This window comes from Penicillium angulare (assembly GCF_028827245.1).
Source record: "Penicillium angulare strain IBT 27051 chromosome Unknown utg000012l_segment0_segment0, whole genome shotgun sequence".
NCBI classification, from domain to species: domain Eukaryota; kingdom Fungi; phylum Ascomycota; class Eurotiomycetes; order Eurotiales; family Aspergillaceae; genus Penicillium; species Penicillium angulare.
Window position 1 is genome coordinate 1522686 of NW_026623171.1, and position 24887 is coordinate 1547572.

Consider the following 24887-nt stretch of genomic DNA (forward strand, 5'->3'; position numbering starts at 1 on the left):
TCACTGGTCCCACCTTTCCTAGGGTGTCAACGTACCTGGTATGGAGATACCTCGAAGATTTCCTGAATATAGAGCGCTAATAGATTTATCACCAATCTCTGGAATTCCAGTTGTCCGAGACCTATTTGACACATGCAGCTTTGGACCGAGTTCGCTAAACCTAGGTATCTCTACATATGCATTACTTGTACGATCGGGCGCATCTATATCTCCGTGCGGGGAAATGGAAGGTCCTTTCCCGTTCGGGCTTTGGCAGGGATAGGTACATTGCGATCCCAACCCTGCAGGTTCCTTGTCCATCACACGTCCACATCGCTTACCCAGAATGCGACCCTCCTGAATGCTTAGCCTTCTTGAGGGAAAGATCTTCAACGGACCGATTTCCTGTCTTATCATGGACCCTGCGTCCGTCTAGCTGCTGCTTAAATACCCCCGTGGGTCCAACAACTCCTGCACTCTCATAACAGAGTCAACCCTATCGTCATCATTTGCAAATATTTCTCAGCCTAAATTTTTGATCTTCACAAATCACAATGAATCTTCGGCTTGGTGCCGCCGTTTTTGCGGTTGCCCTGACTTTACTGGTCTTCCTTCAGCTTATTGCTATGGTACAACATACTGGCCAGATCTCCACCTCAGCCTTCACGCAAAGCTTCAATCACTGGAAAGGCAGAGCTAGTGCTACGCAAAATAGTAATAATAATAATCGGTTTCTGGTGGGTGCTGGAAAAGCCGATGTAACTGGGTACAGTGTCTTGCTTTTTGGTTTTATCTAAGGGTCTTTATATTAATCAAGTGTCCAGACCAGTAGTCGAGGTCGACTTCAATGGCTATGCTAGCCTTAATCAATTGGGAACAGGCCTAAGACAGAGGATTTACTCGCGCGCATTTATTTTTGCAGACCCGAATAAACCTGATGACACCCTTGTTTACCTTGTTCTCGATACGCTCGCCGGTGATACTGCTGTGCGACATGGAGTTTTACAGGGTCTTGCAGCACTCGGCAGCAAATATTCTCGCTACGGTGAGCACAACATCGCCCTAACGGGAACTCACTCCCATTCTGGGCCCGGCGCCTGGATGAACTACCTGCTTCCTCAAATTCCGACCAAGGGGTTCGACAAGCAGAGCTACCAGGCAATCGTCGACGGGGCGGTTCTATCCATTCAACGTGCGCATGAAAATCTCACGCCCGGAAGTTTGTCATTTGGGTCTATTGGGATTGAAGATGCCAATATTAACCGCAGCCCATACTCCTATGATAATAACCCCGAGGAAGAGAAGGCTCGCTATTCGGCTAATGTGGACAAGACAATGACGCTTCTTCGCTTTGACCGCGAGTCCGACAACAAGACTACTGCTATCCTGACATGGTTCCCTGTTCATGGAACATCCATGTATAACAACAACACCTTGGTTACTGGAGACAACAAAGGAGTCGCTGCTTATCTCTTCGAGCGAAGTATCGATGGCGACTCTAGATTTGCAGAAGATGCTGTCATAGGATTCTCTCAGTCCAATGTTGGAGACACAAGTCCCAACATTTTGGGCGCGTGGTGCGAGGATGGCTCAGGAAAAATATGCACATATAAAGACAGCACCTGTGGTGGTACGAACGAGGATTGCCATGGCAGGGGTCCTTTCTTTCGGGTCAAGGACAACGGCGCTAAGAGCTGCTTCGAAATCGGCCGACGCCAATATTCGGCGGCTAAATCACTGTATGAACAGATGAGTTCCAACGCCACTACCATCACTGGCGGCTCGGATGTGAGGTCCTTTCACGTTTTCAAAGATTTGAATGGCTACACCTTCCCGTCTCCGTTTAACGGCAGTACATTGAAGACATGCCCTGCGGCACTGGGATACTCGTTTGCTGCTGGAACTACAGATGGGCCAGGTGCATTTGACTTTACGCAAAATGCGAGCGGTCCAGCTACTAATAATCCGCTGTGGAAAGTTGCTCGGGCTTTCATTCATCAACCTAGTGAGGAGCAGCAGGAGTGTCAAGGAGCCAAAGATATTCTTTTAGATGTTGGTACATTGACATTACCATACGCATGGGCCCCAGACATTGTGGATATCCAGGTTCTCCGAGTGGGGCAACTGTTCATAATTATCTCCACTAGTGAGGCAACGACTATGTCAGGTCGACGCTGGAAAGAGGCCATCGCAAAGGGTGTCCAAGACACTCTTGGGATTTCTGACCCTCAGGTAGTTCTGGGAGCCCCCTCAAACAGCTATGCTCACTATGTTGCAACGGAAGAAGAATACAGCGTGCAGCGCTATGAAGGAGCATCAACTCTATACGGGCCAAATGAACTTGCGGCATACATCAACCTTACACTGACCTACCTACCATACCTTGGTAGCGCCCAGGATATTGCTAGCCTTCCCGCCATCCCTTCTGGGCCCAGCCCGCCCGTCAATACCAATAACTCACTTAGCTTTATTACCGGGGTTGTCTATGACAATTCACCCATTGGCAAGTCGTTCGGGGATGTAATTTCTAACCCTAGCAACAAAACATACGGTCCCGGGGATACCGTTAATACGACCTTTGTGGGCGCCAACCCCAGAAATAATCTCCACCAAGAATCTACTTATGCAGCTATTGAAAAACAAGACATCAGTTCTGGCGAATGGACAGTCGTTCGTGACGATCGGGACTGGAACCTTGTCTTTCTATGGGAACGAACCAATGAAATCCTCGGATATAGCGACGTCACGCTCCAGTGGACGATCGAGGATAGTTTCTACAGTGTGGATGACCCCAACCCCTTACAAGGTGGAACATATCGTATGCATTATTATGGCGACTCAAAGAATGCCTTCGGGCATATTTCATCCTTTGAAGGTATCGGGGGGAGCTTCACGGTGGCTGCGTCCTAAAAAGGACGGTGTTTCGCTGGGTCAAGAGTCTCCCCGAGTGGCGTATATGTGAAACGAGGACCACGAGATTTTTTAATCCTAATATTTGACAACTGCCGGTGAAACGAAACGAAGACTTTATTTAGTTCCTATCTGCCAATCAGAGCATTGGTCCAGCTATAGCTCAAATGTGGATACCACTAGTAACCAATCACGGAATCGGATCTCAGACTCCGGGCGTTTACTGCAGCAGCAACAAAGAAATCTTTTGTAGAGGTTTCTTATAAGCGCCCAGCTCCATGTTTTATTCTATTTCAGGCTGCCAGGTCCCACAAAAGTCCCAGGGACCCGAGCGATCTGGAATCTCATGGGGTTTGGGCTATTTTCCATGGCAATAGACCTAGGCCAGAAAATGATTAAAACAAGCCATAGTATAACATGTCGGCCCAATACCTTGAGCGTCTTTCATGAATCATTCGTTTCTTTTTAGTTCTTTCTTTGGATTCTATACCGCTCCTTTCTCTAATTTTTCTTAGTCCGTTTCTTGCCTTCATATATAATTCACAAGTCTCTCTTTCAGCCTCCTGCCTACTCTGGGCGCCATGGGATTCTACTCATCAGCCAGGCAGTAGACACTCTCATTTCTCGAATTCGCTGCCTATTTGCTGGTCAAATTTCATTCTTTTACCGAACTCTTTTATTTTCCGAGTTCCATTCTATCTTGCAAACCTTGGAAGACTGATATACATCCAAACCAACGGCGTGGAAGATCAACAGTATCGTTTCATTCAATCTCAGCATAGATCACCGGTAAGATGCAGCTCATTCGCTTCTTGTTTCTACTGGTATTTGCAGGCGCATGCTCGGCTGGTCCTATCTCTCGCTCTAGTACTCCTTCAGCTTCTTTGACTTTGAACCCGACGTCCTACCTATCTTTCTTGGCGACCACCTCTTTAACTATCTCGACTTCTGACAAAAAAGATCCCACTACGGAGTCTGAAACCTCAGTTTTGCCTGGTTCGAGTGACATACCATCTGAAACGACTACGACCACGATCTTTTGGTGGCAGAGCCAGAGCACGCCTCCAGCAAGAAACGTCGAGACTTCTTCTCCTTCCATCATTTCTACCACATCCAAACTCAAGGAGCCTTCTACATCCCGTACCGTCTTTTCATCCAAAAGCGCGACCTTTTCACCTTCCGTGCCAAAGAATGCAGCCTCTCCAATTAACCGACAAGTTGAAAGTCCGGTCATGGTATACTTGTCCGAATCGGGAGACAATGCGCTTGCGGTTGAAACAAATAGCGTGCAATCTATTATTTCAACGTCATCTTCGGAAAACTTCTTTATCACAACAACAAAAACCAGTGCTAAAATGCTCAACACTGCAACAATTATCACAACAACTACCAGGAAATCCAGATCTTTCGTTCGTGATAAAGTCACAGCTTCAAGTTCAAATATCAAGTCCACTTCAGAGCTGAACTTAGCTACAACCACCAAATTTTCTTCGAAGACGGATTCAGGCGACAAGATAATTACAACAACGACGACAAAGTCAACATCAACCCAAACCCCAACTTCACAAGCTTCATCGGAATCATCTTTCATTAGCGAATATTATGTCACAGGGTCAATTGAAGAACTGTATTCTGCAGGACAGTCAACGCCATATACAACAATTACCCTTTCGAGCTCAAGCTCTACGCCCACTTTAACAAGTCTTCCAACCACAACCGATAGCACTATCGAGGAGACGATTACCATTCATTCAACGAAGACTATACAGCACACAGTGACAGCGCCCGCATCTACCGTTAAAGTCAATGGTTCCGATACTCCAATCACTGTTACCCAAACGGAACCTGCCAGTACCATTACCGAGCCCCCAGTCACATACATCATCATCGATTCCGTCGTGCCCATCGCAACTTCAATACTGGGTGAGACCTCCCTTACAGAAGTTACTAGCAGCTCCGAAGCAGTCACCGAGGCAAGCTCCACGTCTACTACTTCTGCGCCTGTCCAGGTTGAGACTACGTCCATAATCACGTCTGTAGTTTTACAGACGTCCACTACTGTGCAGACATTGAATGATATCCAGAGTTCTACGCCTATGCCTTCGCCTACAATCTCTTCCTCGCAAGCTGAGGCTACGTCTACTTTGACTGTGACCCATATTATTTTCCATACATCTACTATAGTAGAAACCTCAACTACTGTGGAAACTTCAATTGCGACGCGCACTTCTACAGTTCTGCAAACCTCAATGGTTGTCCAGACCTCTACATCATTGAAGACTGAGACAGTCACTCACACATCTACGGATCTAGTGACTTCTATATCTGTAGTGGTTTTCACGAGCACTAAAACCGTATCTGTGTCGGATGATGGCGAGGATGTGTTGACTGTTGTTCCGGTGGATCCATCAAAATTTTAAGTTGTGAGTGTTACAACGTCCAATTCTATGATAGCGACTGTGAATGATTCAAAATATGTGGTAGTGATAGAAACGCTGACAGCCCAGGAAACAGTGACAGACACAGCCACAGTGACCAAGGTTCTAAACTTCAGAAGTGTTGGGCTTTGATACGTTCACTCTTGGTTGAATGATGAGTCGAAGAAGAGGCCCTGTTATAATCTCAATTTCTTGTTCTTTTTTGGTAGTCTTTTGATGTTTCACTCATTGGGTGGTCATATTGCTTTTTAATCATCTGTTATGGGAACTGTCGTGTTGTTGCATTATAGCCCCCTCACGCATACTACAAATTGTTATTGAGGTAGCTTTGATTGGTCTCCGCTCCCTTCCAACAGTTTTAGTACAAGTAATTCAAATACACGGACTACAGAGTAAAAATGATAGATAGAGCAAATTCTTGTTTTCATTCATATGTACATTCATCACAGTTCAGATAAGACACCTCCTGCCTCGGCAAATTTCTGCTGGTACTCCTTCAAACTAGCCCACTGGCTTAGTTCTTCTTGGTCTCTCTCGTAATCGCTTAAGTAGCTCATTGCACGACCGTTGGCTTGTGGACTGACACTCTCGGTCGCGCTTCCGGGATCTGTGGTCGCATAGGAGTAGCCTTCAAGGCGAAGTAGTGTATCGATGAAAGCGTGGAGGTAAGATTCAGCTTCGGCGGTAGTGAGTACATGAAGACCAGATGATGTGTGAGCATTGATAGCGTTGATTGATGATTCTTTTGTGAAAGGGTCAGCGGCTGGGGTCGAGCCTGATGATGGGATATTAAATTTGGAGTAGTAGGGTGTATTGAGGAGGGTGGATGCCACTTGGCGAATTTTGCCTGTCTATTTTGATGTGAGCTTAATATTTCAACGAGGGGTAGGGTGAAACACGAGGAAGATGAACATACGATACTAGCGCCATTTGGCTCCATGTTGAGTTCATTGACGGTTCGTAGGAGCACGAACAAATCTTTGATTACTAGCTTTCGCTCTTGAGCCATCATACGACCGATGTAGTCTGTCTGTGCGTGTGCGACAGACTGTGATGATACCTCAGAGGGCGTTTTCGATGTAGATTCGGGCTGTGTATCTGAAGAGCCTTCATTTTTAATGTTTGGTGCTGTGTTGATGGTATTTAGGCTGGCGGGGTCGCCATGCCTAGCGTAGGCTTCAAATAGATTCCAGTATTTTTCGACGAGCCAAGACCGAGTGCACAATTGACTGGCATAAATATTGGCTTTTTGAATCTCGTATTGTATGGCTCGCTTCTCCTGGTTGATATGGTCATCTGGAAAATTAAAAACGGAACCATCTTCGCCGATCCCGGAGAATCTAGGAGGTGCCTGTTTTGGGTGAAAGAGCGATAACTCAACGGGAACTTCGAACAGAGCGGACTTGACTTTTTGAAGACAATCCCAAAGGCTTGAACGCTGGTGTTCCCAGTTGAATATCTGGCCGCTGCCAAAGGCAGTCTCCCAGGCCAGCAACGTATTATATGAACTGTAGACGCGTATGTTTGCATTAAATCCAACGAGACGAGATACTCGATCTGTGGGTTGCTGGTTGGAAAATGTGGGGAAGAGGAACTCGTCGTCAACCTCGAGTGGGAAAGGGGGGTAGCGATCTGTCGGGGTCTCCGGGGCCACATGCATCTTGATGTCAGATGAGCCAAGCTGAAGCAGCGACTGATATCCAACTAAGCAGACGTAAAAAAGACGACGGCCAAGTTCCTGGGAGATTAAATCCCATTGCTGGTTATCTGTGAGGCTTTTTGGGGATTGATCTGCAGACATGGCTGACGCATTCGAAACTGGACTGGTGGCATTCAAAGATGAGATGCGGGGATTATTGGTAGGAGAGCGGCATAAGTCGTAAACTTGTAGCATAGTCCGACATTCTGCTAAGTAAAGGCGACACCGACGCATGCTATACACGTAACCAGCACAGACGCCCAGGAAATAGCTAATTGCTGCATCATACACTGTTGCATTTCGGTCGAGGTATCCAGTACCCCGAGCCTGGGTTGCAACATCATGGCATCTTTTTACTAGAGCAATCGAGTTCGGAAACGCGAAACGCTCGGCTTCGGTGTTTAGTCGTAATTTGGGTCGCCGGGGGAAAGAGGCAACGAGAAAACCAATCATGGAAGCGAGTAGAGCGAGGAAGGTGCCACTGGTAGTATCTTCTCGGCGCTCAAAAGCCGCTCGAAAAGTTGGTTCATGAGGAATTGGAACCAAGGGGTGGATGTATGTGAAGAAATCATCAATCAACAATTGCACTGTGTGGAGTGAGCATATTGCCTCAGCAGAGGTTGGGAAATATGGAGGCGGTAATTGAGGCGCTGTGGGCGTTGAAGCTTGGGGCGTTGACACCGACGGGACGTCACTTAAACTAGCCGGTGAGGCATCAGGTGGTGCCTCGAGCTTTTGCTTCTTCAAGGCTTCCGCATGGCGATTTGGAGGCCCACGACGTCTACTTGGTCGTTCGTAAGTACAAGGGATGTCCAAGCCAGCACATGACCGGCAAGGCGGGCCGCTAGCATCACACTTCGCATGGGGATTTTAGTTCACGGCTACCGGACGTTTTCCACGGAGAGAGAAAGAGAGTACCAACCTTCACCTTACGGATGCTGCAGGCATCGCACGCCTTGCGCAGCCTAGTTTTGGCATCCATCCGTGAGCAAAGTAACTTGGCCTAAACACCACGCGCATAGACAGAGGAATCAGATCATGATCATGTACGTAGGCACATAAACTTCATCGATGTAAAAAGTCCGGTACTTGCAGACACTGCGGGGGGTCCCTTGACCCACTTCGTGAACAGTCCGGGAGCTATTATGCGAGATCGCGTGGCAGTTGGAATCCACTAACTGGCTCGAAACTCTCTGTCGATGTACCACGAGTTACTATTGTCGTGCAGGACCCTTTTATGGATGATGCCGTTCCCAGGCAATGAAACTAATTGAGTCGCACACTCCGGTAGGCATCCACAGACGGAGGGCCTAGCTGATTAGGGCAATTGCAACTTCGGGGATGTTGACATTTCCAACAAGCCCATGATTCGAAAGTATATTTTCAGACTTTTCTTCGAATTTTGATAATATTAAGCACACTTGCTCGGCAGAAACCCATTCGGGAGGAAACAGCGGAAACGGGGCCGTGCACACTTGCCTCGGTGGTGCCAGGGGATGATCACGTGAAGCACGTAGTCGGGGAAGCTTAAATAATGTATACGGAGAAAGGGAACTGGCATGGAATGACTTATGAAACGAGTCATCCATAGTCACCTAGTCAGAATTGATTTACTATTGGTGTTTGTACTCGGGGTGGGGTTCCCAATGAAGGCGTTTAATTGAACAAGAGAAAATACCAAAACCAAAAAGGAGTAAAAAGACATTTCCAAGATTTTATATCATACGATTAGGATTTAAAAATACCTTTTACTACTGTAGATCAGCTTATACTTAAATCACAAATCAAGAAATCAACACATTAGATGATATCTCATCTTGAACCTCAATATTATATTCACTACTTAATTAAAATCTGTGTAATACTCGTGAACATTAGGAGTTCCTTCCTCTATCACTAAGCCGGCACTAACCGCAACTAGTCTACATTGGAATCAATGATCTCAAGATATCCTGCTAGAGCTGTAGATTGTATTCTTGTTCTTACCTCGTCATACAAATTATTAAACCGTGAAATCATCATCATGATACGCATCACCCAGCCGGGTAGGCCTTTGGTTTGCAAGCTGTCGCTTTTTTTCCAACTCAGTTGCCCACAAAGCGGCACCACTGGCCGTAGTCATCAAGAAAAGCATAGAAAATGGAGGGATTAGCTGCAGAATTAAGGCAACAGTCCCGAACCTAAAGAAAGTTAGTCAAGACAGTTATTAGAAGGTTTCTCATAGATGTTCATGGGTACCACATACGTAGTATACTGTAACTGTCGCCGGCCCACACTAGCTTTCCTCTCCTGCTTGGTGAAATCCAGAAGCTGGAAGTATCGCCAATGGTGGAAGGGTCCAGCCCGATAACCAGTCAACAAAAGGAACATGGGTGTTCCAGCCACCGGAATAAAGTTCAGGGGCAATAAAAGAATAAACTCCAAGATTTGCCGCAGTGAAAATGGGGCATAAACAGCATTGGTTGTCGGGGTGCCCAGACGGCTGGTCGGGCTGCCGGCTTCGGGGTAAATAACCCGCGAAGCGAGCACCAGTTGCTCTTGCCCTTCATTCACCAACACCGAGTCAAATATATCAACTAACGTCTCATCAACGAAGAACGCCTCAAACAACGTTGACACGACGACGGCTCCTTCACCAAGTACCAGGAATGCTCCGTTCACCCATGCTCCGGCTCCTTGGAAGATAGCCAAAAAGGCCACCTGTGGGAGATATGTAAAAAAGAAGAGAAGGAAGTATACGAAGGAAGAGAGTAGGACGATTGGCACAAGGCGAGCTTTAAATAAGGGCCAGAGGAAGCGATGGGTTGCAAAATAGTGGATTCCCTAGTTGAGGTCAGTACTTCAGTAAGGGATGTTTTCTATGCAGATGTTTCCTTTGACATACCCGTAGAGGATACAGCCATGCGGCCCTGGTTGGATCCCATCGCGGCGCCATGATCCAGGATCGTCGACAGCTTGGGATAGGAGCGAGAATTAATTAGATGGTGAAGCTGGTGAAGCTTGTGGACCCGTCGCAACCAAACCTGGAATTTGTTGGTTTCTCCAGTTATGGATCCTTATCGATAACAATATCACGTGGTGTGAGATTAGTCAGCGCTGCTATATGTTCGAGAAATTTTTTCTCTCGGCGCTTTTCTCTTTTCTCTTCCACATAAACTGAACGTCCTCCCTATTCACTCTAGAATCCACCTCGCAATGGGTTCTTCGAGGGGAAATGGGAGGATAGACTGACTCTGCTGGCTTACCCCGAATTCTTCTTTCTACGTGGAGCATTTGGAAATACATATCAGCTGTACATCCCCCTTTTAACAACCATCTCTCGTTCTTTTTGACTCCAAAACAAATACAAAATATTTTTCAAACAATTTCCAGAGTCCATGAACAAACAATTTAAAGCTTGCATTATTAACCAGACTATCATAAATACTCCAGAGATTTCAAATCCTAGTACCTTTCCGCCATAAGTCTCGCCGACCACTCTCGTCCCTTAGTGCTTGCTATTGATCTTCGTCACGATCTGCTCCAAGCTGTGTACAATCGCCGTAGGCTCTATACCAGGACATGCAGCATCCTGCCACCCCCTCGCAGCTCGGTCGACCCAAATTGCATTCATCCCAGCAGTCCGCGCCCCAACTATATCAAATGGGTTCGAGCTGACAAGCCATATTTCGCCCATTTGAGATAATTCCTTACCAACCTTCTTTGCAACGTGCTGGTAGGTAATGGGTGAGGGCTTATACTTCCTAATCTCGTCCACAGTGACCAGATCAGAGAATATACTTGCGTGCTTAGACAAATCTGCGGAGCGCAAGACCGAGTTTGAGATCATATCTTTGGTTCCATTTGAGAATATCACGGCTCGAATGCTCGAGTTATTAGCAATTCTGTTTAGCGCCGGACCTACGTCTGGAAATGTGTGTAGACTATCGTATGCTTTGATTAAAGATTCGATCTCGGTGTCTTTTAATTGTTGGCCCGACTCATTTAAGGCATGGCGTAGTGAATTTCGCGTTACAGCTGCAAAATCTTCATATTGTTCTGGATGAATCAAATAAATATCGTTAGACATGTCCTGTAGCCAGGGTTATGACAGCTCCTTGTGTACTCACCCATGCTGTTGAGTCTCCATGTATATTCCAGTTGATAACGACGCCAGAGTGTCGCAATAGATGGTGCTGCGTCCGAGCCAAGATATATCTCCAATTGTTTGGAAATGGAATCGGTGGACAACAAGGTGCCATACATATCAAAAGCCACGATAATTTTGTCCGCCATATTGAGGCATGAGATACTAATCGAGTTTGAATTAACGGTGCTCTGGCGTGGCTGATAATTCCCCAAGTAGGTGTTGATGAGTCCTCAAATGCGGAGTTCGGAGATGATGTCAATCTTCAGTTGACGCAACCCGAGGTACGTGGGGCATAACTTGCTTCACGCAACATAATCTAACGGTCGGAGTATTTGAGCAGGACATGCACGTGTGATCAATGACATCTCATGAAAATTACTCCATCTTTCGAGAATGTCTTTCCAGTGCGATTGTCGCTCGCTCTGAGAAGCCAAAAACCAAGCGACGAACCAAAGTCAAGCGCGGCGGGCGCAAACAAAGCAGCACCGTGGTGAGCTCGGAGGTAGTTCACGCCGAACGAGCTAACCCGGAGGAGCTGGCTGAGTTTATTGATGTACGTTTCATATAGGCATATGCCTACTACTACACATGCAGCTACATATTTAGTCGCATAAACGAGAAACTATGCCAGGTCTAACATCACGCCAGTTTATCGCATCCGAAACATTTACCTCATTCCCAGAAGATCTACGAATACTCTCGTACGCCGGAATTCAACATGATCCCAACCTTTCAAATATCTATATCCCGATCGAGAAAGACGCACCTCTCGATCGGTCTGTTCTTGATTCGATCTGCACAATAACCCCCGTCGACGTTACAGAGACATTGTCTGTCTACGGTCTTATTCCTGAACCTACTGATTTCCCCGATTTCATATCACCTGTGCTATCTGAGTATGTTTCCAGCGTTACGAGTGGTCCTCCAGAGTGGTCAGCAACTCGGGCAGATGCATGCGAAATTTGCGAGCGGGACTGGATTCCCCTATCGTATCACCATTTGATTCCTCGAGGTGTGCATGCCAAGGTCATTAAGAAGGGATGGCATGATGAGTGGATGTTGAATAGCGTTGCATGGCTTTGCCGGGCTTGTCATAGTTTTGTGCATCGGATGGCAAGTAATGAGGAATTAGCCAGAGAGTGGTTCACTGTAGAGAGGATTATGGAGAGGGCGGATGTCCAGGACTGGGCGAAATGGGTTAGCAGGGTAAGATGGAAGGCAAGATAGCGCGCGGCTTTATATCCGTGATTTCACTTTCTTCTGTATAAAAGACTGAGCCATTACCCGAGGTATATCGTTGAGATGAGGTGTATTGATTGAAGTTTTGGACTAAATGACCTTGTGATTGGTTTGCCAGGTTATGTACAGCAATGGCTGTCCAATAACGCCTGATCAATATGCAAAAAATATGCCGGGAAAGTATACAGATATTGTACATGAGATAGATGACCAAAAATGTCGTCGGGGAGAAATCAAATCTAAAAATACAGTTGGTCACTTGGGGCCGATTCGGTTAAGATCTTATAAAAAACGCTTTTCATGGATCTCTTCGTAGCACTGAACGTGGTCGCCGATGGCAAATTCAGACCAGTCTTCGAAGCCAATACCGCATTCGGTGTCTTTGCGCATCTCAGTAACGTCCTTCTTGACATTCTTGAGCGAGGTCATTGATCCTAGTGCAAGTTAGCAAGATTGATCGTGCAGTACATAGAGCGTTGTCATTAAATACTTACCAGTATAGATAACATCGTTGCCTCGAAGGACTCTGACCTGTCGAGCTTTGTTGACGGTACCGTTGCGTACACGACAACCCGCAATGGAGACCTTCTCGCGACCCTTAACGGTGATCTCGAAAATTTGGCCAATTTCGGCCTCACCCGTCACTCTTTGGGTGATTGTGGGCGCAAGGTATTGACTGAGATCTTCCTTGACGTGATCGATGAGTTTGTAGATGATGTTGTGATCCAAAATCGTCACATTCTCTTGTTCCGCCATACGAGCCATGCCAGGCTCGATGGGCATGTTGAAGGAAATGATCCTTCCGTTGGCAGCGGCAGCGTGCTCTATGTCAAACTCTGTCACAGGGCCAACTCCAGAGCGAAGAATATTGGCATAAACCTCATTGTTGCCAACTGCAGCAATCGAGTTCAAGACTGCCTCCGCGGAGCCACCAACGTCGGCCTTTATGATATAGTTTACCGACTTTGGACCTGTAGGCTCTGCAACCTCATTTACCGATTCATCAGACTCGGATGCCTCCAGTCTACGCTTCTCATTGAGCTCTCGTCGTGCCTCGTTGATGGCAGCCATATCTTGACCGAGCTTCTCAGTATCAGATCGGTCCTGGCGGTACTCAACAACGCTCTTGGCTTTCTGCTCATCCTCTGCCTGCAGAATCTCTGTTCCGGCAGCGGGTTGCTCTCGCCATCCATCAATCTCAATTGGCATACCAGGGGTAGCTTCGTTGACAGCCAGACCGGCCTCATTACGCAAGGTACGGACTCGAGCCCAAGTAGTGCCGGCAACGATAACATCGCCTGGTCGCAGTGTGCCACGGCGGATAAGAGCCGATGCAACTCTTCCGTAGCTCTTGGTCGACGCTTCGAGAACCCATCCTTCCACGTTACCGCTGGTATCAGCGCGGTGGTCAAGCATCTCAGATTGGACGCTAATAGCCTCTTCAAGCTCAAGCATGCCCTCGCCGCTCTTACCACTCACTCCAATAGCCTGAACATCGCCGCCATAGTCTTCCACGTGAACACCGTGGACTGCCAGGTCTTGCTTCACTCGGTCCGGGTTGCGGCCCTCTTTGTCGATCTTACTGATGGCAACGATGATTGGGACCTTGGCTTGTGTTGCGTGCTTAATAGCTTCAATTGTCTGAGGCTTGACACTGTCATCTGAAGCGACTACCAGCACCACAATGTCAGTGACGTCCGCACCACGGCGACGCATCTCCAAAAATGCCGAATGGCCGGGGGTATCCAAGAAAGTAATTGTCTTGCCCGAGGGCATCGCCACGGAGAATGCACCAATGTGTTGAGTAATGCCGCCGTGCTCAGTGGCAGCGACGGAGGATTTGCGCAGCCAGTCCAAAATAGTGGTTTTGCCGTGATCGACATGACCCATAATGGTGACCACAGGTGGCCGAGGTGGTAAACTGGAAGCATCCTCCGGTACCGGGGCGGCTCTTATATCGTCAGACCCGGTATCAAAGAGAGCTTCATAGTTGTACTCGGCAGCGACCAGACCAGCAGTCTCGGCATCTAAAACATGGTTATACTCGACATCTTCAAATCCCATGGCCTCCATGCGCTGGATAAATTGACCCGGTCGCACACCAATCACATCAGCCAGATTGGTCACGCTGATAAATTCTGGAAGATAAAGAGGTTGAGGAGCAGCTTCGGCTTCTCTCTTTGCAGCCTTCTTTGAGCGCTTGCGATCTTCACGTCGTCGATCCCGATTCTCTTGATCAAGCTCGCTGGATTCAGATACTCGATGCTTCCCACCGTCACGACGCTTGAGCTTTTTTGATGCCTGCGACTGTGGAACCGGTTCTTGTGCTTCTTCCACGACTTCCAATTTATCTAGAGCCGACATATCCCAAGACCATTGGTCGGCGTTCTTCTTTTCAGCCTTCGGTCCAGACTTTTCCCTCTTAGGTTTGTCCTTTGTGCCACCTTCAGATTCAGCCAAGATTGATCGACCTAATGCTCGGAACTTATTCGGATTTGGTGTATCGCTCTGCGAAGGCCGCGTTTGCTTGGGCGGCGCATTAGGCCCGGGGGTTTTGCAGAATGGACATGTAGTAAACCTCGGGAAAACATTCCGTTTGCACTTTTGACACACCCAGTTTTTCGGCAGCGGCTTAGCTTCGGTGGTTTGGGTTGGTGGTGGCCGCTTATCAAACGGAGAATCCGTATCTTTCTGAGTATTCGGGTGCTGTCGGCGTGGTCGTTCTATACCACGCTTATTTTCATCTCTCGGTGATGAACCAGCATAGGAGCGTTTGGCCCATCTCTGACTTCGGATACCATGACTTTCGTTGTCTGATTTCTCGGAAGTAGGCGCTTTCGGAGGAGGAGGGGGAGGAGGAGTGTTTTTAGCAACCAACGCGTCGCGCATTGCTTGCTCCGCAGCACTTAGACCCATAGGTCGCTGCGCACTACCACCCCATCTATTCCCAAACTTCGGCGCAAATGCCGATGGTTTGGAAGCTCCGTCATTGCTGCCATTGTCTCCAGGTTCTGAAATATGATGAGCTGTGGAGGATTGGAACGTTCGTTGAGAGGAAAAGATCGGGGTTGAGGCGATGGCGCTGGTCGAACACAGCTCGACGCGGCGTGGAAGCTAGGGGATATGTTAGATCGTAAGCACTACAGACTTGCTGCTATATTCCACTCACCCTTAAGACCGCTCGTCTATGCATTGCTGGTCTTGTATCTTCTACTGTTCAGCAACTTGCAAATGCAGAACTTAATGGCTTGCTGACGTAATCCACATAGCGGCCAATAAGAGCAATATGATTGGCGGGTCTGTTAGAGTGGGCCGTCTGGCCGCTTTGATGTGGGACCCAAAGTATATTCATTCTGTGACCTTGAACTTCATTCTACCTGCCATTGATTTCAACTAAAGCGAGTACGGCTATTTATGCTGACTGAATATGGAATTTGGCAGATACTCTGAGCCTCACTTTACTATTGAAGTCCACATAATATCTCTTCAATCCTTCTTTTTTCCTTTTCCACGGCCCTCAAAACTCCAGTCAATCTGTGTTGCCATCTTCACTTTTACTCCAAGCTCATTGGCAAAGGCACGAACCAAGCCAGGATTCTGCTGAAACCAGCGTCCGGCTTGCACCGCATCAATTCCAGACTGCACCACCTCCTCTGCAAGTGCGCCCGTCTTGATTCCACCAACAGCAGTTATCAGCAGCTTGTCACCAGTTGCTTTTTTTATTTCCTGGGCCAAATGGACTTGATAGGCAGGGCCTGGCTTAATTGCAATGGCAGATTTGGCATTAATTCCACCAGAACTAACGTCCACCAAGTCTACGCCATGCTCAGCCAAGAGGAGAGCGAGATTTTTAGACTGTTCAACGGTCCAGCTTTCAGGAAATTCCTCCTGCAAGCTATCGTCAAACTCAAACCAATCGGTGGCGCTAATTCGGATAAAGAGAGGCATTGTTTCTGGGATACTAGCTCGAATTGCCCGAGAAACTTCTAACAACAGCCGAACTCTGTTTTCAAAGCTGCCTCCATATTTATCGGTTCTTCTGTTGCTGATAGGGCTTAGAAACTGGTGGAGTAGGTATCCATGAGCGGAATGAATCTCGATTGCGTCAAAATTGGCCTTGACGGCTCTTTTCGCAGCCGCTGCAAAGTCTCCGATCAGAACTTGAATATCTTCCAGAGTCAATGCCTTAGGAACATTGTTGATTCCTTCTTCGTGTGGGATTGCCGATGGGCCAACAATCTCATCCGGCCACCCGCCGACTTCTTTAATGGCCATGGCGTTGATGCTCAGCCAAGGTGCGACGGCACTGGCTTTGCGACCGGCATGGGCTAACTGAATAGCAATTTTCTGACCCTGGCCATGGGCAAACTCGGTAATGCGTTTCAACGGCTCAATCTGGCCGTCTTCATAGAGGCCGAGATCCTGGGGTGTGATTCGTCCTATTTTCTGTACGCCAGTTGATTCCATGATAGCTATTCCTGGGCCGCGTTGAAGTATCCCACCCAGGTGTGTCAAATGCCAGTCATTGGCATAGCCGTCCTTCGCGGAATACTGACAAAGAGGTGCTAGAAAAAGTCGATTGGGAAGAGTAACTCCACGAATAATGATTGGGGTGAATACTTTCACTGATCCCTCGACTTGAGTGCCGGCCGGGGGTTCTTGAGCTGGTGTATAGTATGAGATCCCTTGGGCTGCGACATTGTCGATAACAAGTGTTCCCACCATAATTTAGTTGAGAGGCAAGATGCGAATGTTTGATATAGTGGTTTGGTTTAATGGTAATAGACTGCGAGGAGGTTTGTATAACGGAACCACGTAGATGTACTTGTTTTGTTTGATACTTGACTGAATTATACGCTACTCTACATCTTTGAACTAAGTCCAAATATGATTATAAATGAAATACATTAATAATCCAGACACAAACGCTTGATCACGAATTTCAACCCCGCAGGAGTATGTCGTAGATGGGGTGTCGTGATTGGTTATGAAAAAGAAGCTAAGGATGCTTTAAGGCCAACCAAACGGTGATCCCAATGGTGTACCTTTGTGTGGTTGGAAACTTATAGGTCCTCATACTATGAATGAACTTACACATTAAAGTTCTTAATGAGATATATCATATATATACGAGCCCATATGTGCATGTTTAATCAGAATTCAAGTTGTCGATAGATTTGGGGCAAAGGTTCTCTTCTTTTGACTAAGTTTGTGTGATGAAAGAGGTACTGCACGCCGTCGAGGAGCTTACAATTGTCAGGTGCAAAAGTTTGCACTGCCGGTCATATGTTTGAGATCTGCCAATATATGGATTTTATGCTTTATTTCAATGTACACTACTTACTACTCGTCTCGCAGGAGTCGAACAAGAGAAAATAGATTTTAGATTATTAAAAGCGGCCAGACATATATACCAAAAGGGAAGGGGCTAGCGTGGGAAAAACGGCAGAATTCCCCGATGAACAGCGTGAAGGAAAGTGCAAGCGGTGAAGTTTCCCGTCGGCGATGCGACCGAATCAGAGCCCGGATTGCGCCATCGCGATAAGAGCGGGCCTCGTTCCTGATTATAACTTTGGGGAAACCCTTGTCTTCCTTTACCCTATACTTCACCACATCAATCGCTAAAATGGAATCTGAGGCATTCGAAGACATCCAGAAGGGTGCCGACCCCTTGCGCACAGTCAAGGACTTGGCTGCTGGTGCTGCCGGTGGAATGGCACAGGTTCTCCTGGGTATGCAACCAACCTCCGCACAAGAGCTCCGGAGCAACACCGGGAAACGTCCCGGTCTACCTGTTCTTGTTCAATTGCTTCAAATCTCTGTTTTTACGGCTTAGGTCTATTTGCTAATGTTCCTGCGCTCTTCCAGGTCAACCTTTCGGTCCGTAAATCTTTCACGCCCCGCATTGAAGTTTTCTAACCCCGCATTAGACATTGTCAAGGTGCGCCTGCAAACCACCACTCAGTACAAGAGTGCGGCGGAAGCCGCAACAAAGATCCTCAAGAATGAGGGAGCTGCAGCTTTCTACAAGGGAACCCTGACACCTTTGATCGGAATTGGTGCTTGCGTAAGCCCCCCCCAATTGCAATCGCAATTTTATCACATTCCTTCGATCGCTCTTTCTAACCAAACCCTGGAAATAATAGGTCAGTGTGCAATTCGGAGCGTTCCACCAGGCACGTCGCAAGTTGGAGGAGCTTAACAAGAAGAAATATGCCGACGGATCTCTATCATATGGACAATACTTTATGGCCGGTTCGTTCGCCGGTGTCACAAACTCTGTTCTATCTGGTCCCATCGAGCACGTCCGTATTCGTCTGCAGGCTCAGCCCCACGGCGCTGGACGCCTATACGACGGTCCTATTGATTGCGTGAAGAAGCTCTCTGCGCACCAAGGTGCCCTGCGTGGTCTATACCGTGGACAGGCAGTGACTATTCTGCGCGAGGCCCAGGCCTACGGTGCCTGGTTCATGGCATTTGAGTACATGATGAACAAGGATGCTCAGCGCAACAACATGAAGCGCGAAGACATCTCCGCTGTCAAGGTTGCTGGTTATGGTGGTCTTGCTGGTGAGGTTCTGTGGTTGTCCAGCTATCCGTTTGATGTTATCAAGAGTAAGATGCAGACCGATGGTTTCGGCGCAAACCAGAAGTTCTCCAGCATGCGTGACTGCTTTAAGAAGACATACGCTGTTGAAGGTCTCGGTGGGTTCTGGAAGGGTATTTTCCCAACTTTGCTGAGAGCTATGCCTGTCTCAGCTGGTACTTTCGTTGTGTACGTCTCCTTCTTTACTCCATCCTCGTGAATCGGCCTGGAGAAAATCCCTTGCTAACTTAATCTTAGTGTCGAGCTTGCCATGAAGGCTCTCGGTTAAACTTTTGTCACGACAAACTTGAAGCGCTTTCTGATTTGGGACTTGGCAATGATATCCAACATAAAAGTTGAACAGTACACTAGAAATATTACAGCGGTCTATTATCACACTCAACGTTTATACCTTTTTCATTAAAATATTACATCGCAAGTGAAAAGTCTCCAAAGAAGTCTTGCCACGCAGTAGGGAAATAAAACAAATTCAAACCAGGAAAGTCCCACTCCGAGACAAATTGCTCCGGTACAAACCATTGCAGATCCGCCTGTGCATCGAAGAGTTCCCAGAAAGGTGAAGTCGCCGTTGACCCCCCAGTACTAGGCTGTTGAGATTCTCTTAAGGCACGACCATATTTCTCGATACTCACCTTCAGAATCTGAAGATAGATATTCCCAGCTCCAGACTGATTCGTGTTCGACCCAGCCTTACTCAATTCATGAACGAGCCGGTTTCCATGCTCGAGTAATTCTTCATGCTCTTCATCTCGATCGGGAAGAAGTCGCGAGAGCTTGAGAAGCAGTAAAAACGAGAAAGCACATTTTGCCCAGACAAAGTCCATGGCGTATTTTATCTGCGCCAGGTAGAATTCTGGTTCCACTATTATGAGGCGTAGATGTCGTCGGGCACTCGCTTTGGCTTTGAGGAGAATATTGCGTTCCGTTGTGGACATCGCACTTGAGAATTCAATCTTATGTCAGTTCAAACAATCGAAAATAGATGACATGCCGTGTGTGATCGAAGTTAAAAATCACTTCTTGGTTACGTACGCGACATTTTCCACGCCCATAGCTCGGAGGGCTTTGCAATTCAACATCATCTCAGCCCAGCATTTTTGGATCCGAAGAGCAGCGAGCAAAAAGGGCTTTTCTTCTTTTGCGAGCGAAGAACTTTCTATATGATGTTAAAGATTTTACCAAGTCAGGGTTAAAGTGTCAATCTGAAGGGTGTATAGATACCGATAATGCGTAACCAATCGCTTCAAAAGTCAGCTTCAAGTAGTCACTTAGAGGAAGGACTTCAATCACAGGAAATTATACATACTCAAACCAAATATCCAAGTCTACCTTCATCCCATGCACAAAATCTGCAATTCCTTGCCCATCGATAGTTGTGCCAGGTCCAAGCGTATCGTTTATCGTTGCTGTAAACTGATAAGTAGTCATCCAGTTGCAGTCTCAGAAGTATTTACCTCGAAGAATGTTCAGCTATTACAGACCGTATAAGCAAGAATTATGAAACAAGAACTATTCTAGGGGAACATACCTCCACCTGAGAAAAGAGGCGTAAATCAAGAACTGTAGTCGAAGGATGGCTAAGAAGGATTCGACTTCGTCTTGAGTTGCCAACTAATCGGATTCCGGGTGGTTTCCCTCCATCGACACGAAATCTATTACCGATAATTAGTATGATAGATGCTTGGATACCCATTAATAGATCAATGGAAAGCTTTACATATGCTCCAGAACAAGAAGCCCAAACCAAGTCCTGGACTTTTGCATTAGATTTCTTTCCCTCGCAAAATCATGATCCGGTATACCCGACGAAGCTTCATCATTCTTGATTGCTAATCGTTCAGTCAATTCTTCGAACGCCTCATGAAGCCCAAGATCAATTGCCATTCGTGTTGCAAACGACAGGATCAAAAGCCGCTCTGAGGAATAGCATGCTACAATAAGCATTGCCTGTACCGACTCAAGACAGTTCAGAGATTTGTTTTGAATTATCACGTTAATCCATCTCTTGAGTTCGGCATGAAGCACGTCAGGCATGGGACCGCTAGTTCCTGTACGGATTTTAAAACGTTAAAATTAAATTTCTCTTCAAATAGCGCATTTATGTGCCCAATATTGAGGATGTTGCTTACTTGTTTCGACCATGCAGCCAATGGTACAAATGGCATTGAGTAAAATGCTACTCCGAGCTCGAACAGAATCAAAAGTATCGTACTCTGGGTCAAATATTGGGATGTATCTGTCCTGTTCAGTATGTTAGCTTCGACTTTTTTTTGACTCATCACGTAGGGAATTTTAGAATTTTCAATACTCACACAACCTTCAAAGAAGCTAGAACGAAGATAGTGAGCGAAAGATGCATTTTTGAAAGCAGATAACGAACCACACTGACGTATTAAAACATGCAATAGCGCATTCTGGCGTGATGAGACCCTTTTCAATGAAGTCTGTTATGGAATCGTCTCGGATCTCAAAACAAGAACGCTTGCGTTTGTTGGGTCGGAAGCTGTCTGGGCTTGAGGGCTGATACGTTGAAGGGACCGCTGATATTCCAGTCGGAGAAATGACTGAAACAGATCTAGGATGATCATTTGAGCCAGCGATGTACTCTGCAGATCCCAGTGGGTGCATTATAATGGCGCCATGCTCTTCTTGCTGGCATATAAAATGCGATGATGGAGCGTGTGCATTGCAGGCACTATCGTGAACAATTTGTTCGACTTCATCACTTATGTTCCGGGAAGTGTTAGAATTTTGAGGACTGGTGACTACATTCGACTTTCCTTGAAGAAGAAGTGTGCGGATGTCATCTAGTTGTTGTCGTAGATGTTGGACTTCTGATTCGACACCCTCGAGTCTTCTGGAGAGATGTTAGTGACTCTGTTCTAGTTTCAGTCTTCATGTTTACATACTCGGATACGGGGTCTTTCGGTACCTCGAAGAACACACATCGTCTATCTAATTTTTGACATCTGTATCGGCAGTCAACAATCATGCGCCTGAAAAGAACTGGAGTCCTACATGCCTTCCACATGGCCGATCTCCATCACACCTAACCTAAACAAAAGTCATTCAAGTCCCGAAACTGCACAAGTCAAGTAAATCTCACCTTGGATTGTCGACAAGAGCTGCACGCTTTCTAAACGATTTGCATGTTAGTATGCCAGACCTGGTTCGGAGAAGATGGACCGAAATCCGTAGAACGGGACACATGCCGGTATTCGCTTTTTCCCTATTGGAACCGGCAGTACATGCAAGGAGTCGTCTTCATCCATCATTTATCGGCTTAGCCTGACAAATGACACCGTGCAAATTAGATAAGAAAGGATATCGGGGTATTAGCTGGAGATCAACATGCAGGAAGAACAGGAACTGCGGGGTTCGGCTATTCCCCCGATCAGAAATCCTTCGGTTGGGCCCGCTGTCCACCCCGGATCCTGAAAAGCCGGGGTTTTTAATGAGAATCTATTAACTAGTTCTATGGGGCCTTTTTAGCGCGTTTTCTGATTTTAGGCCCAAGGGAAAGTGTTCTACCGGTTTTCTTTTTACAACAGGCCACGTAAATTTACAATCATATTTGCGGGCTTTCATTTATCGCCAGAAATAAGTAATATTCAAAAACATAGTACAGGCTTGGCAAAGTCCAAAGTCACACCACCATATGGGTAATGTCTCGACCAACTCTGCAGTTAGTATACATAAACAAAATCCTCATTTTGGCCGTCTGTCAGATCCTTGAAGGCGTTATCATGGACCATTTGTTGGATGGGCTCGCCTTCTTTGTCAGTTGGCACCGTACCAACAGCAAACATAGAGTGATCCACAACCTTGGCATCCTTCCCAAGAGCAACACGCTTCTTCTCGTGTTTCTTGTTCAAGATGGATATGTATGCCATGTTCAAGACAATAAGGAGCCACAAAACGCAGAACAACGCAAGGTTCGAAAGAAGTCCTCGGCGGTACAGTGGGGCCTCATCTGTTGTGTATAGGTTGGGCCCAATGATATTTCCGACGCATTGGCCAACAACCAGTATACCGGTTGTTACCTTCTTCTTTGTTTCTCCCGCAGTGTTTGCTGCCGACCATGAGTAGATCAGGGGTGTGATACCAGGGTAAACAGAGATAATATAGTATCCCACGAGGAGAGGGCCTTTGTGAGCATCGTCATGGGGGATCTTGAGCAGCATGACACAGCCTGCAATGGGAGGCAGACATAATAGAGCCAGAACTGGTCCTTTCTTCTTCCAAACAGTAGCAAGCCATGCACCTCCCATTGTAGCAATGAGTTGTACTGCACCGAAAGGAACGTTCAGGAGGATTGTATTGAGGTCATTGAAACCGAATGATGCGATAATTAGGGGACCGAAAGTGGTGATACCGCCGCTTGGAATTCTGGAACAGGGTTAGGTATGGAATATGCCGAATGAGATGTGGTGTTGAGCTTACGAGATGGTAAACATCAAAGCAAACCAAAACCAGGACTTCAGGTCCAGGAATGCCTCCTTGACGTGATCCCATTTCCATTCATGGCCTTCGATGCCCTGCTGATTCATGCGGAGTCTGCCCAATTATTAGATAAATGCAGAGATCTGAAGTTTGAAATAAAGCAAGGGAACCTACCTCTCAATCGCAACCAATTTATCTTCTTCCGATAGAAAATTAGATTTGACCGGCGAATCAGGCATGAAAACACTAGGCAAAGTCAGTCCTGAATAGTGCATGAGATGCATAGTTTGACTCACAAGACAGCGGCAGAAAACACAACAGTGATCAAACCAAAGAAAAGAAAGATGATCTATAGAAATTAGAATGTGAAGTTCCATTCGAACAGTGCTAGCGAAATTACCTGGTAAGGCTCAAAGACGGACGAGTTGATATGACCCAGGCCATAAGTGATCAAACTTCCAAACTTAACGAAGATAATTAGCCTCAGCTTTAAAGTAGCAAATTAGTACGGTATGACTTACCATGTTGACCACTCCATTCATTGCATACCATGAGCCTAACCTAATCGGCTGCTCCCGTCGTCGATACCACATTTGGGTCACAGCAATAAATGCCGGAGCTGTATAAAGATAGTCAGAAGGCAGGACAAATAAACAAAATCTGCAATCACTAGACTTACCCAATCCAGACTCGAAAATGCCGAGAAAAAGTCGGCATACCATTAAGGTCGCAAACGAAGACGCGGCAGTCATGCATGCCAGTGTAATACCCCAAAGAAGAACCGAAACTGCCAAAAACTTCCCGATAGGAACTTTGACCAAAAGATAAGATACTAAAGGCTGGAATACCAGCTGAGCGACGTAGACGACCGCACCGAGCCAGGAGTACTGGTGACCATGAAGATGGGTCGTTTCCACGAGTCCAAAGACCGAAGCATAGGATAGGGTAGACTTGTCTAGTTGTTGTAAAAAGTAGATAGCCAGGAGGATGGGAAGTAAACGTAGATCGATTTGTCGAAGAACATGTTTGTTATTTTCTGGTGTAAGAATTGTTGAATGGCCCAGTTCTTCGATCAATTCGAGAGCTTTGTCTTGGGCTTTAACTTGCGTCGGTTGAGTGGCATCGTGTCGCTCTGCGTACGGTTGCTCTGTGTGTTCCTCAATGGACTCAACAAATTCCTCCTGGGCATCTTTCGGATGATGGGTATAGGCTTCCTGTGCCATCATTAATGATGGAAGAAGAAAGCAAGGATGGTGAATTTAAAACAAAAGATGAGTGATAAACTTCCAAATGGATGCAGTAGTAAAAGGCAGTATAGTAGACAAGACTGAATTTGTTTGAAGCAGGTCCAAGAACCTGTAGACTAACAAAGAGTGAAAGTACTGAGGTAGATCACTTGTGGGGAAAATGCAGGTTATGCAAAACCCCGTGGGGGAAGCGACG

The 24887-nt window shown here is 46.7% G+C and overlaps 11 protein-coding genes across 11 annotated transcripts; 3 read left to right on the top strand and 8 right to left on the bottom strand.

Moving 5' to 3' along the window:
* Positions 1-533: 533 nt before the first annotated feature.
* On the top strand, positions 534-2889 carry N7478_013224 (neutral/alkaline ceramidase; the record flags this gene model as incomplete). Its single annotated transcript, XM_056929434.1, has 2 exons — positions 534-745; positions 804-2889. 2 exons carry the CDS (start codon positions 534-536, stop codon positions 2887-2889), a joined length of 2298 nt encoding a protein of 765 aa, XP_056772796.1.
* Positions 2890-3793: 904 nt separating this feature from the next.
* Positions 3794-4480, bottom strand: N7478_013225 (uncharacterized protein; the record flags this gene model as incomplete). The annotated part of the gene is made up of 1 exon (XM_056929435.1): positions 3794-4480. One exon carries the CDS (start codon positions 4478-4480, stop codon positions 3794-3796), a length of 687 nt encoding a protein of 228 aa, XP_056772797.1.
* Positions 4481-5770: 1290 nt separating this feature from the next.
* N7478_013226 (uncharacterized protein) lies at positions 5771-8008 on the bottom strand (the record flags this gene model as incomplete). The annotated part of the gene is made up of 3 exons (XM_056929436.1): positions 5771-6178; positions 6244-7881; positions 7949-8008. The coding sequence occupies 3 exons, from the start codon at positions 8006-8008 to the stop codon at positions 5771-5773; spliced, it is 2106 nt and encodes a 701-aa protein (XP_056772798.1).
* A 1020-nt stretch (positions 8009-9028) lies between these two features.
* On the bottom strand, positions 9029-9961 carry N7478_013227 (EI24 domain-containing protein; the record flags this gene model as incomplete). Its single annotated transcript, XM_056929437.1, has 3 exons — positions 9029-9206; positions 9272-9849; positions 9911-9961. 3 exons carry the CDS (start codon positions 9959-9961, stop codon positions 9029-9031), a joined length of 807 nt encoding a protein of 268 aa, XP_056772799.1.
* A 552-nt stretch (positions 9962-10513) lies between these two features.
* N7478_013228 (haloacid dehalogenase, type II) lies at positions 10514-11301 on the bottom strand (the record flags this gene model as incomplete). The annotated part of the gene is made up of 2 exons (XM_056929438.1): positions 10514-11064; positions 11136-11301. 2 exons carry the CDS (start codon positions 11299-11301, stop codon positions 10514-10516), a joined length of 717 nt encoding a protein of 238 aa, XP_056772800.1.
* Positions 11302-11513: 212 nt separating this feature from the next.
* Positions 11514-12456, top strand: N7478_013229 (HNH endonuclease; the record flags this gene model as incomplete). Its single annotated transcript, XM_056929439.1, has 3 exons — positions 11514-11708; positions 11762-12361; positions 12427-12456. The coding sequence occupies 3 exons, from the start codon at positions 11514-11516 to the stop codon at positions 12454-12456; spliced, it is 825 nt and encodes a 274-aa protein (XP_056772801.1).
* Positions 12457-12676: 220 nt separating this feature from the next.
* On the bottom strand, positions 12677-15587 carry N7478_013230 (translation initiation factor 2; the record flags this gene model as incomplete). Its single annotated transcript, XM_056929440.1, has 3 exons — positions 12677-12828; positions 12889-15508; positions 15564-15587. 3 exons carry the CDS (start codon positions 15585-15587, stop codon positions 12677-12679), a joined length of 2796 nt encoding a protein of 931 aa, XP_056772802.1.
* A 293-nt stretch (positions 15588-15880) lies between these two features.
* N7478_013231 (NADH:flavin oxidoreductase/NADH oxidase) lies at positions 15881-17119 on the bottom strand (the record flags this gene model as incomplete). The annotated part of the gene is made up of 1 exon (XM_056929441.1): positions 15881-17119. The coding sequence occupies one exon, from the start codon at positions 17117-17119 to the stop codon at positions 15881-15883; it is 1239 nt and encodes a 412-aa protein (XP_056772803.1).
* Positions 17120-18020: 901 nt separating this feature from the next.
* On the top strand, positions 18021-19269 carry N7478_013232 (uncharacterized protein; the record flags this gene model as incomplete). The annotated part of the gene is made up of 4 exons (XM_056929442.1): positions 18021-18126; positions 18325-18461; positions 18541-19169; positions 19239-19269. The coding sequence occupies 4 exons, from the start codon at positions 18021-18023 to the stop codon at positions 19267-19269; spliced, it is 903 nt and encodes a 300-aa protein (XP_056772804.1).
* Positions 19270-19408: 139 nt separating this feature from the next.
* On the bottom strand, positions 19409-22276 carry N7478_013233 (uncharacterized protein; the record flags this gene model as incomplete). Its single annotated transcript, XM_056929443.1, has 14 exons — positions 19409-19940; positions 20034-20157; positions 20223-20242; positions 20308-20407; positions 20456-20471; positions 20530-20653; positions 20719-21049; positions 21131-21242; positions 21314-21329; positions 21382-21858; positions 21911-21970; positions 22020-22055; positions 22108-22137; positions 22188-22276. The coding sequence occupies 14 exons, from the start codon at positions 22274-22276 to the stop codon at positions 19409-19411; spliced, it is 2067 nt and encodes a 688-aa protein (XP_056772805.1).
* A 411-nt stretch (positions 22277-22687) lies between these two features.
* N7478_013234 (uncharacterized protein) lies at positions 22688-24670 on the bottom strand (the record flags this gene model as incomplete). Its single annotated transcript, XM_056929444.1, has 7 exons — positions 22688-23390; positions 23445-23558; positions 23619-23690; positions 23741-23793; positions 23845-23907; positions 23966-24063; positions 24124-24670. The coding sequence occupies 7 exons, from the start codon at positions 24668-24670 to the stop codon at positions 22688-22690; spliced, it is 1650 nt and encodes a 549-aa protein (XP_056772806.1).
* Between the last annotated feature and the right edge of the window lie 217 nt (positions 24671-24887).